Genomic DNA, 12,717 nt, shown 5'->3' on the forward strand with positions numbered 1-12,717 from the left:
TTTTAATAAAGGGACATTAGCCTGTAGTAGTGGTATGAAGGACATTTTAATGTTTGGCTTTTTGAAGCATGGCTATCCTTCAAAAACAGTAACCAGCCTATGCCTAGTAAAGATCATCACACGTCTACCACCATGCTTGACGTCCAGTGTGATGTTCTTTTTCCTGAAGTGTTAGTTTTACATCAGATTTAACGTGACGCACACTGTTCATGGTGCATGAAACAGAATAGCTTACTAAATATTGCATTCAGTCAACCCTTTGCCCTTTTAAAAGTACGTTCATTGATATTGCTAAGACAGTTGTGATTTAAATGTACCTATTTCCGTTGGGAGTTTCACTTTCAGGTGTGTTGCCGGTGCGCTTATTTCTTCTCGCTGGATAAATGACGGAGCACACATTACCCTTGGTGACTGGTGCAGTATTAACAATGTTCTGCTTGTGTTGTCTATTGCAGTGTCATGATTCCGGCCTGCAATCAAACAAGCACTGGTCAGCTTTAATTAGCCTCTGCTATTATTTGCCTGTTACACACAGCGTTCTCTCAGGAAGTAAAATAGTGTGTGTGAGTGCACTCATGACCTCTTCCTCGGCAGCCTCTCTCATTGGTTCTGTCCCCATATGCAAACAGCTGCCTCTCAGTAGTGTGAATCCCTCTATGCAAGAAAAATGGTAGGCTTTCTTGTTTAGGGGAAGGTTTCCATTTACAGATGATGTGTAATCACTTTGGCTAAGCTGACAGAGCTTATGTTTTTATTCTGTGAGCACTGAGAGAAACACAGGCGGCGTCATTTAAACATAAAATCCCACAATCCCCTTTAGCTGCATCAGGGAATTTCTTGTGGTAGCATGCATCTCAGCATGTCCCTGTCCTTTCGTGTAAAAACTCCTTACTTAAAACGTATTTAGACACCGCTCTGGATCACTATTCAAGCTGGAAGGGACTGCTTCTACAAACACGCACATGAGATATGCCCTGCACTGGTGCAGACCAGTCACGAGGAATTAGGAAGCCAGGCAGATGTGTTCCTGTTTTGTGTGCCTGTGAGAGCCAAGCCCTGTGTGGGTGTCTGTAACAGAAATCTGTCGGGAGAATTCCCTGGCATTAATATGACCTCTTGTGGGAATGTTTCTTTGTTTGTGGTAGATTTTTGAGATTTGTGTGTTTGTCACAGTGCCTGACAGAGTGCAGTTACGTTGCTCATCAAAGTGGTTGTGTGTTGGTTGAGAGAAGACTGAGGCGTTCAGGGGGACTTTTTATCCCACCCTGATATGGTTTCCACCTCAAAGGCTGCTGGGACATCAGCAGCAGCAGCAGTGACACTGAAAATCCAGATCAAAGGCAAGGTCCAACCCACCCCCTCTGGCTACAACATGCATGATGAAGCCGTGGGAGAGTTTTTGAATACTAGCATGGAAGGAGGAAGGCCAACAGAGACGTTTGCGACACAGAAAATAATCATTTATTACCAGTGAACTGGTTTATAAAGCAGGACTTGTAGGACACTGTAAAAGTAGTCACATCCCTTAAATGCTTCCAAATTTGACATGCTGCAACCACAGACTTCAGTGTGTGTTTAAAAAAAATTGTATGTGATAAAACAAGGATAGACAAGGTAATACATAAGGTAGCACAAATGATACGTGGCTTTAAAATCCTCTGCAGAAAAAAGTTTGAAAAGCTGGTCGTGCATTTCTGTTCAGTCAATGTATTTTGTGGAACCATCTTTCGTTTTAATGTAATTTGCATATCTTGTGCTGCCTGTCTCCACTAGCTTCACAAGATCTAGACTGGATTTTTGCCCATTCTTCTTTGCAAAATACCTCAAGAAAGTCAGAATCATTAAGTCTTATCACAGATTCTCCATTGGATTTAGATCTGGACTTTGACTGGGCAGTTTAAACATATCATTCGGTACTAATCTAAGTCTTTCGCAGCCTCCATCCATCATCTTTCCATCATTTTGACCAGCTTCCTTCTCCCTGCTAAAGAAAAGCATGTCCACAGCATGATGCTACCACCGCCAGGTTTGGGATGGGGTTGCATAGCGGTATTCTTCCACCACATGTAGCATTTTGCATTTAGGCCAACACGTTCAGTTTTGTTCTTTTAGGACCAGAGCACCTTTTGCACATGTTTCCTGTGTCCCTTACATGACTCATGTTGAAGTGCAAACAGGGCTTTCCTTCAAAAAGAGGCTTTTTTCTTGTCATTCCTCCATAAATGCCACATTTGTAGAATGCAAATCTAATAGTAGTAGCCCTATACTCTTTTTGTATTCAGATGATGGATTGAACAGAGCTCTGTGAGATAACCAGAGCTGAGAATATTGTTTTATAACCCAAAAATTATTTAACTTCTCCAAATGTTCATGACATACCTGTCTTTTGTGTTCCTTCATCGTCATGATTCTGTTTGTTTGGTAATGTTGTCAAAGCATTTTGATTTATTTCATCATCATGAAAAAATTAGACATTTTTAAACTTATAAAATGCTGCAGATGCATCTAAGTGAAATACTGAAACTGCAAAACTGACGTTTGCCTTTGCTACATTCTGTTAACTATTGTCTAACATGTTTTTATTCACAGCAAAAAGCTTCAGGCAAGGTGCTATTTGACCTGGTGTGCTCCCACTTGAATCTCATCGAAGGTGACTACTTTGGTCTGGAGTTTCAGAACCACCGAAAGATGATGGTGAGAAAACTGAAAATAACGCCTCTTCTTAATATTGTCAAATTATTCTTTCAGAAACAAAATGTCCTGCTTTAATATGCCTCTTTTGTTCTTTCGCAGGTTTGGTTGGACCACATCAAACCGATTATTAAGCAGCTTTATCGTAAGTGTTTCCATATGCTGTTCTCACTGTAGCTAACAACTGAGTGACTCTAGTGTATAATCTCCTTTTTGAATGCAAATGTTCTTTTTATTAATGAATCCGTTCCACTCAGGACCGAAACGCACAACCCTGAGGTTTAGTGTGAAGTTTTTCCCGCCTGACCATGCACAGCTGCTGGAGGACCTGACAAGGTGAGCTCCTCTCCAGATCATCTAACTCCTGTTATCTGCGGTGTGCGTTTGTCTTCCACTTGGCACAGAGACGTACGTTTGTATACATGTCAGTGTTAAAGATCTCTGCTGTGACTGAGGCATAAATGAAACATGAGCCCTAACTCCCATTTGATTTATCATCCTTCCATTTTATAGGATTCAAATGTCATGGCTGCCATGTCACTGGTTTTAGCCCTCTGAAGAAAAGCGTGGTGGAGCTAATGATTTTCTGGTCTCTGTTCTGTAGTTCTGGATGTGCTGCATGTTTTCTGGGAGCCCATAATTGACGTGCAACAGACGAAGCTTGCACAAATATTCAAGATTTTATACATTAGGAAATCATTTTTCATCACTACACACAATATATATTACAGTTATTTAAAGTATTTAGGATCAGCTTTGTTTCAACTAAAAACATCCTGTAGTGTTAATCTCACAGACTTTTAACATTGTTTGATTAGTTATTTTGTTTAAGCATTAGCTGATATTAGATTATTGAAATTGAATAACCCTGTTTAAAAAATCACCCTTGTTTCATAGCTTTGTGTTAATGAAACAAAAAAAATGGGTAACATTTTAACTGAAAGTATTTTTAAGGCAAACCTTCTCATTTTCATTTTCTTGTTGTTCTTCCTCCTAATATTAAGTTATCCTTTATTTCTACAAGTAAAAAATCTTAAGATTAAAATCTCATTTTCAAAGGTCTGGAGGTTAACATATTGATGTAAGCTTTTTAGTTTGCAAGGGTAAATACCTTGGTTGCTAGCCTGCTATTTATTTTACTGACAGAAATGCTAACAGCTTTTTGCCGTTAGCATTTCATAAAGCGTTATCTAAAGCAGTTCTCATTCTCAATGATTATTCTCAAAAGCCCTCTTTTTTTTACCAACAAAAATGCTGCAACGGTAATATTCAATCTTTTATTTTGTTGCTTTTACAAGATTAGGTGGAAAGGACACCCAAGACATTCCTCTCTGTACTGTATAGTACCTCTAGAGTAGGGATGTCAAACTCCAGTCCTCGAGGGCCGGTGTCCTCAAACTTTTAGATGTGTCCTTGGTCCAACACACCTGAATCTATGGCCAAATTACCTCCTCAGTATGCAGTCAAGTTCTCCAGAATCTTGCTAATGACCTCATTATTAGATTCAGGTGTATTGAAGCAGAGGTACATCTAAAGGTTGCAGAACACTTGCCCTCGAGGAATGGAGTTTGACACCTGTGCTCTAGAGAGTTCTGAGTTTCCCCCAGGGTCTGCTGCTTGTATCCACATTCTTGTTCTTTCTTTCGAGAGCCATATCACATAACCATTTTTCCTCTTATCGTGAATCAGTGTGAAGACAGCTGAGCTCATCACAGTTGAGGTTTTGTATGCCCTCGCTGCAAGTCTTGTGACTCCTTTCATAGGCAGCCTATGTGTAAACATAAGGACACATGGTAGACACCCCTTTACTTTTGTATCTGTTGTTGCTCCCCTCTTCAGCTTTTCTGACTTAACTCCAGTTTGTAGGTCATAATTGATGTTAGTCTCATTGTAAAGAGTGAGTTTATCCACTGGGAATGTTGTTTTAACCCTGTTTGGACTATTGTCCTGAAAATGCCTCAGAGTGCTTCTGGTCGAAATGCAGCTCAGATTTCTGTTGATCCATTATCTGCACATACCAAGGATTGTATTGGAAGCCTTTGCTGCCATCTATCAACCAGATACTGAACAACCTCCAGCTGTGAGTTCAAAATATTGAGCTACATTTGCAGTACTGTGATGATAGACCAGAATTGATTGTATAGAATCAAAACAAAACTGAAGTAATAATCTTTGGACCAAAAGAAGAGCGTTTAAAAGTTAGCATACAGCTTCAGTTAATACCGCTAGAAACCACCAGTTGGGCTCGAAACTTGGGTGTAGTGATGGACTCAGATCTGAACCTTCAGAAGCACATAAAGACAGTAACAAGGTCAGCCTTCTATCACCTAAAGAACATCTCCAGGATTAAAGAACTAATGTCTCAGCAGGACCTTGAAAAACTAATTCATGCGTTCATCTTTAGTAGAATTGATTACTGTCTTGATTAGTGTCTTCACAGGTCTGCCTAAAAAGTCAATCAGTCAGCTGCAGTTGATCCAGAACGCTGCTGCCCGCGTCCTCACTAGAACTAAGAAAGTGGAGCACATCACCCTGGTTCTAAAGTCCAGATACTGGCTCCCTGTAGCTCAGAGAATAGAGTTTAAAATACTTCTGTTAGTCTATAAATCACTGAATGGCTTAACACCAAAATACATTACAGACTTGTCAGTGTATCAACCAGCCAGACCTCTCAGGTCTTCTGGCTCAAATCTACTCTGCTTACCCAGAACTAGAACCAAACATGGAGAAGCAGCTTTTAGTTCTTATGCTCCACTAATCTGGAATAAACTGCCAGAAAACTGTAAAAGCACCGAAACCCTAAGTTGCTTTCAATCAAGATTAAAAACTTGTTTGTTTAGAGTGGCCTTTGACTGTACCATTTAGGCATGATTAGTTGCGTTTTCAGTCCAATTTTCCTTTCATTTTCGTGTCCATCATTCTATTCTCTTTATTTTATTTTATTTTGCTTTTTTAAATTACTTCTGTTGCTTGATTTTATCATTTGATTTGTTTTTCTGTGTCTGTATCTGTGTTTATTTGCTTTGTGATTGTATTGTAATTGTATGTACAGCGCTTTGAGTGTCTCGTTGCTGAAAAGCGCTATATAAATAAACTTCCCTTCCCTTCCCTTCCCTTTCCTTCCATTCCCTTCCCTTACCTTACCTTACCTTACCTTACCTTACCTTACCTTACCTTACCTTACCTTACCTTACCTTACCTTACCTTACCTTACCTTACCTTACCTTACCTTACCGTACCTTACCTTACCGTACCATACCATACCGTACAGTACAGAAACGTGTTATAATTCAATTTCAAAGCTACCCCCCAACTCACAGTTGATTTAACAAACAACCACCTTTATATATTTTTTAATGCCACAGTGCACAGTTGACTGACCGCGAGAGTGGGATTACAACTATATGCTCCATATGACCTAAAAAAAACCTTTAATGTCTTTGTCAGTTTATTTAAAAAGCATTTAAATCAAACAAATTATCTGATGCTTTAAAACCAAGACACTTCTTACAGCTGGTTAATTGTTCCTGCCATATTTAGTTCAGTGTTGATAGCATTCTTGATAGCATCTACAAGTCTGTTAATGTGACGCTTTTCTATGTTTGTGCCTAGGTACCTGTTTGCGCTCCAGATCAAGCAGGATCTCTACTGTGGGCGTCTGACGTGCAACAACACCAGCGCAGCTCTGATGGTCTCCCACATTATCCAGTGTGAGGCTCCCACGGCAGTTTTCTTCACTTGGCTCACGACACCAAAGCAGTGACAGATCTGATCACTGTCTCTAATAGATACACTGCTGCTATTTTCATGCACAGCTTCTCATCAAACATTGTCATGCTGGACACAGTGCAGCATTTCAATTTGATTGTCTTTGTATTGCTATGGAGACCCTTCGGTTTAATGTCTTGAGTGTAATCTTGCATAGCTGCAGCAGAGCAGCGACTCATTTCCATGGCTGGTCATTTATGGACCTGAGTCCATCCAGTTGTGATTAAAGTGTGTTTCTGTTGTTTTTTCCATGCCGCACTAACTCTGGAGCTGACTTCTTTATTTTTGTTCCTTTTTCTTTGTTTTTCAGCTGAGATCGGAGACTTTGACGAGAGCCACTGCCGCTCACACCTGCTAAACAACAATTACATTCCAGATCAGATGCCACTGATTGACAAAATCATGGAGTTTCACTCTAAGCATATGTGAGTGTGTGATCTTAGAATTGCAGTTAAAATAATAACACAAGGTCAGCAAGTGAACAGACATTATTCTCTTAAGCCGTGAACAGGAAATGTTGTTGCAGGCTGGTATTGTCCCACTGGGATGTTTTATTACACAGGTGACACATTCAGGAAAGCAGCCACTGAATGAATGGGCTATTTCTCACAGTGCTACACACAGCACTTTAACATATATCAACTTAGGTTAGCCAGGCTTTTGTAACTTATTTTAAAGCTTCTGGTAATGCTCCATGCAAGTCTTTTGGGTTATGTCTCTACCAATTTTGCGGACCTAGAGCACTGTTGCCCAGAAATAGATTATTAGCTTCTGTTAGATCACCGGGTGACACACACAGCTCTTTAGTTAGGTTAGTGGGATGAAAACCCAGTTTTTCAGTCTATTTAGAGTCGACTGATGCAGACGTTTGAGAGAAGTAAATTTGAACCGAGCTTTTTTATTGCACTACTTTTTCATTCTATCTAGTTTAATACTGCTGGGAGTATATTACTGGAATCCTTCCAGACCTCCTCACCGCATCCAGCCACTCCATCAAGCATTTTTCATCAGTTATTTCAGCAGAAGCTTTGCCAGCACTTTGGTGCCCTCTGCATCACATTGGGCTATGAGCACACAGTGGTCAGCTGCTGCAGTTTCAGACAAGCTTCACTGCTCTCTTTGAGTTGCTCGTTTTTACCACAGCTGATAACGATGGCCCTGCCTCCTGTGGCTGGGTGCCACATTGAGTTAAATCCCTTGTTAAGTGTCACACACAGGAAACGGGAAGGCTTATCTACTGATGAGAGTTAGGAAAGTTAGTAAAGGTTTGCAGCTCTTTCCCCGTGCAGCCTCCACTTCTACAGCAAAACTCAACACACACTAGAAACCTGTATTAAAATCTGTGGTGCTGTTAACCTGAAACAGAGGGACACCTAGAAAAAGTGGGTGTGCCATGGGGGGGGGGTGTTGGTGCCTATCTCCACTAGTCTATGGGCGAGAGGCGCCAATCTATCGCAGGGCAACACAGAGACATACAGGACAAACAACCATGCACACATTCATGTACACCTAAGGACAATTTAGAGAGAAGAGTTAACCTAACAGTCATGTTTTTGGACTATGGGAGGAAGCTGGAGTACCTGGTGAGAACCCACTCATGCAAGGGGAGAACATGCAAACTCCATGCAGAAAGACCCGAGGCCAGGAGTCAAACCCAGGAAACTGAAAATAGCTAACTTTAAGTTGTTAGCTGAGAATTGTCTGATTCTGCCCACCAGCCTCTTTCTTTGTGAGTCTATGTTTACAATAGTGTTGAATGCCTTCTTAGTTGAGGAAATATATAGTTGGATGTACCCGCACTCGTATAACCTACTTAGAAATACCTTATGATGAAAACATAAACACGTGTATAAATTTATATTCGTGTGTGTGTGATATGTGTGTTGTAGAGGTCAGTCACCAGCAGAATCAGATTTTCAATTATTAGAGGTTGCTCGCAAGCTGGAGATGTACGGAATTCAGCTGCACCCTGCCAAGGATCGGGAAGGTACGAAGTTAAGTCTGGCTGTGGCACACACAGGTGTTCTGGTCTTCCAGGTAGGTTCACCTAGACAAATGATAACATGTTGTGTTTCTTAGTTTGTCAAAAAATGTTTTAAAAAGGGTTATCTACCTTTTTCACCACCTTAGACACACACAAGGATCAATGCCTTCAACTGGTCCAAAATCCGCAAACTCAGCTTCAAGCGAAAACGTTTCCTCATCAAGCTGAGGCCAGATCTAAACGTAGGTGAAGTTGTTTCATCATACTTTGAGAACACACACCGCTTCAGGGTTGTCAATTATTTCTTAATGTTTCTTCAGAGCTCCTGTCAGGACACTCTGGAGTTTCTGATGGCCAGCAGGGACTGCTGTAAAATCTTCTGGAAGATATGTGTGGAATATCACGCCTTCTTCCGCCTCTTTGAGGAACCTAAACCCAAGCCCAAGCCTGTGTTCTTCACACGAGGATCCTACTTCAGATTTAGGTTGAGCCTTTTTTTCATCGTAAAATTCTTCTCCAACAGGACCTCATCGACTTGCTTACCTAATAGTCTACTACTCCCTTGCAGAAACACTCATTATTGTCTCTCTTCTACTTATGGTGCAGCGGTCGCACACAGAAGCAGATGATTGATTACGTGAGGGAATCCGAGTTCAAGAAGATCCCATTTGAAAGGTAGAGGCTAGAAACATGCTGGGCATTGTGGGTTTAATTAAAGGTTTTCAGGATGTATAACATTGAACTACATCATCCCATCTGCCAGGAAACACAGCCGGGTTCGATACAACAGTCAAGTTCAACATAATAGTCGTCTGTCACCGCTGCCTTCCCCTCGCCGCCATGAAGTGCCATCAGAAGTGAGTCTTTTTAGGTTTTAAATTGGCACTCACCAGAGTACTTGCTATGTTATATAGATGCTTGTGTTATTCATGTTTAGTTATTCATTAACTTTATCTCGATGAATTTATAAACTTACCTTTTAGCTAAAGTTTTAAAATAAATATAAATCCCACAGTGTCAGTGAGCTTTGTTTGGGTTGGATGTAGTCATGTTACTCTGCTTAACAGCCTTGTTTTGTTTAAATACATTCAAATAGAAGCTGCTAAAGAATGTTTTGCAATGCTATTCATGTCCTTTAAACTCTTTTTCACATTTTGTCACGTCACAACCAAAAACGTCTGTGAATTTTACAGTGATTTTTTTGTGATAGTCGTGCATAATTGTGAAGGGGGAGGAAAATAATATATAATTTTCAAAATATTTTATAAATAAAAATCTGAAAGGTGGGGCTTCACCCCTTCACTCTAATACCCCTAAATAAAATCCAGTTGAACATATTGCCTCAGATGTCACGTGATTGGTAAATAGCATCCACCGGTATGTAATCTAATATTATGAATTAGGGTTGTTAAAATACAGATACTAAGAAAAATACTTTTTATTTGAGATGATTGTCCATAATTGTCAAAAACAAGGCCATTGATTATTTTTATAAAAGATAAAAACATCCTAATAAAAATAATATGGAAATATCTGTATTGTCCTAATTAGTGTAAAACTTAAAATATCGGAAAATTAGCAGCCACTTGGATTAAAAAAGAGAGATTAACTTTTGTAGGAAAACGGTGGAAAAGATAAACAGTCCTGTTTAAATTTTCTTCTTCGGGTGATTTTAATATCACGTTTACTTTATCGTCAAATAGAGTCGGCTCAGTAGGTTGCCATGGTGTCTGGCTAGTTTTTAGTTAGCTTTCGTCAGATTCAGGCTTGGGCTACAGAAACAAATCCCCCACCTTTTTTGCTTTATCTTATAACTATTTAAAAAAATTCTTAACTTGTTAGATTAACAGTGTTTATTAACATTGAAATGTGGAAGATGTTGAAAAATTTCTTTCCAAACGCCATGATTAACTTTACACATTTTATCTTGCCCTTTATGACATTGCTACTAAATAGAAAAGTGACAGCGACATTTGTAGTTTGTTAATAATTTAACGAATAGCAATGACCTCTGCTATGTTTCATCCTTCGCTGTTGTGGAAACAGAGGTGTTACTGGCATTTTTAAAAGCCATATAAACATCTGAGTGTGCAAGTCAGCTTTGTAGCCAGCTGCCTGTTGCATGGCCTACATAATGGGTTTATCTGCCTCATGAGCAAAATACCTGCACACAACTTTGCTTTTATCTTTTTGACAAAAGAGGTTTGCGAAGGCTCCTCTCTGGATGTACTCGCTGCGTCAAGGTAGTTCAAAACGTCTAACAGCAGTTCATTATTCAGGTGAGCGTCTGTGAGTCTGCAGCACTTCTGTGGGAAATTGTGTACCTGTTTGGGGATATAAGAACGATTCCTTATACATCAGCACACAAATTAGTATCTTAAATATCCTTTTTATGTATAAAATATATAGAAATGTTGATTAATATCAAATTACCAGCACATTACCCTAAATGCAACATTCCCACTGTGAAACATGGTGGGGGCGGCATCATGCCATGGGGATGCCTTTCTTAAGCAATAACAGGGAAGCTCGTCAGATTGGTTACAGAGATGGATGGAGCTAAATATAGGGCATTTCTAGAGGATAAACTGTTAGAGGCTGCAAAAGACTCCAGAAGCTAGAGCTACAACAGAATGGTTTACATAAAGCATATTCATGTTTTTGAATGGCCTAGTCAAAGACCCGACCTAAATCCAGTTGACAATGTGTAGCAAAACTAAAAACGTAGACTCAGCTCAATTATACCCTACTTTGTGCTAGTCTAGCTTATAAAATCTTTAAAAAATAATTGAGGATTGTGGTGTTAGTTTTAGTTCACCAATTTGACCCTGGTATTACATACATGATTACAGGTCTATTTTCCATCCATGTTTATATTTGCTTCCTCTGCTCCATAGCTTAACACATCACTGTGACTGCCTCTAAATTAGCAACAGTCAGTAGTTTTTCTAGTATTTACTGTCTCATTATTGTATTCCATTTAATCTTTCTTAAACTTTTTTTTTTCCTAATGCTGTCAGAGTGGTGTTCCTGAGGACAAACTCAGCTCTTCTCCTCGGCATCACTGGAAGGAGTCGGTGCTTGTCTCTGCTGATAACCCAACAGCTTCGCACACTTCAGGGATGAGCCCAGCCCACCAGAGAAAAGGCCATGAAGACAGAAAGGGGTCCGTTTCCAAGACTGAGGAATCAAGAGGGTCAACACAACAGACGTCCCCAGAACATCTGAGCCAAGGTCCAGCATATTGTGCTGCCAAAGGCAGCAGCTCAGCCATCAGTGATGTAGATAGTGAGTTGAATATGGGAAGGGACCAAGTGAGTAGAACAAATCACAGTTATGTGGAGGAGGGCATTTTGTGCAGGGGGTCTGGTGCCCAGCAGGAGCATTTTCTGGGTAAGCTGCAGTACAGGGAGTCTCCTTCCTCCTCCAGAGCATCAGTGAACATCAACCATAAGTCATATCTATCTCTCACACAGTCACACCCAAGGTTTGACCTTAGTCCTGGTTACAGCACTGTGGGGGAAATCAGAGGCCATAACAGAGAGAGGCAGAGCAGCAGCCCCCTCCCAGGTCAACATACAATTGGCTCAAGGAGTACTATCACCAATCCTGCCAATAAACCCACCCATCAAACACCTTCTCTCAGTCACACTGAGCAGAATGGCTACACGTCCCCCCTCTTTAATGAAGCAAGATGCTCCCCCCACCCAAGCCAGTCGCCTCGTTTACACAGTCTTCAAAAAGTACATCACACTTCATGTACAGACCCACATCAGGGTGCATCCCCGCAAGAGCCAGAATCTCGTCAAGTTATGTCTCGGGCCGAGCACATGGCTGCTCTCGAGCGCCGTATGAGAGCCAACGGTCTCTCGGCACCGGGCAGGTCCCGGGCCGGAAAGAAACGGTTAGGACAGGTTGGAGTGAAACACATGGGGGCTGTGCAAATGAGTGAGGGCTCCACCACCAGTGGTTCGGAGTCTAGCGACGCTGAAGGAGAGGACAGAGACAACTGCAGCAGCCCCTTGATGTACAGCAGTACGATGGAGGCTAGTTCCCCCATACCAAGGAACAAGTTTTCCTTTGGGAGCCTCCAGCTGGACGAGGAGGCAGAGGAAGAGGATGAATGCCATAATTTTAGTGATGAGGAAGGTGGAAAGATTTTCAGCTGTTAAGCAAAGATTAACAAACCTGAGAAGAGAGGCTGAAATCTTGGCTCTGGGTGTCCTTGTTGTGTTGGAAAATGTTCTTGTACATTTCAAAGATTTACTTTTTCT

General features: G+C 40.8%; 1 protein-coding gene across 2 annotated transcripts in view; it reads left to right on the forward strand.

The window, feature by feature from the left end:
- LOC124871331 (FERM, ARHGEF and pleckstrin domain-containing protein 1-like) overlaps positions 1-12,717 on the forward strand; it is a 75,201-nt gene that overhangs the window by 39,705 nt on the left and 22,779 nt on the right. For both annotated transcript variants that reach the window (XM_047370583.1, XM_047370582.1), the window contains exons 3-13: positions 2,590-2,694; positions 2,794-2,836; positions 2,949-3,027; positions 6,304-6,401; positions 6,770-6,884; positions 8,349-8,496; positions 8,590-8,685; positions 8,764-8,927; positions 9,050-9,118; positions 9,207-9,300; positions 11,464-11,731. In XM_047370583.1, coding sequence (XP_047226539.1) covers positions 2,590-2,694; positions 2,794-2,836; positions 2,949-3,027; positions 6,304-6,401; positions 6,770-6,884; positions 8,349-8,496; positions 8,590-8,685; positions 8,764-8,927; positions 9,050-9,118; positions 9,207-9,300; positions 11,464-11,731 — 1,279 coding nt within the window. The remainder of the gene's footprint in view (positions 1-2,589; positions 2,695-2,793; positions 2,837-2,948; positions 3,028-6,303; positions 6,402-6,769; positions 6,885-8,348; positions 8,497-8,589; positions 8,686-8,763; positions 8,928-9,049; positions 9,119-9,206; positions 9,301-11,463; positions 11,732-12,717) is intronic.

This window comes from Girardinichthys multiradiatus, chromosome 7 (genome assembly GCF_021462225.1).
Source record: "Girardinichthys multiradiatus isolate DD_20200921_A chromosome 7, DD_fGirMul_XY1, whole genome shotgun sequence".
NCBI classification, from domain to species: domain Eukaryota; kingdom Metazoa; phylum Chordata; class Actinopteri; order Cyprinodontiformes; family Goodeidae; genus Girardinichthys; species Girardinichthys multiradiatus.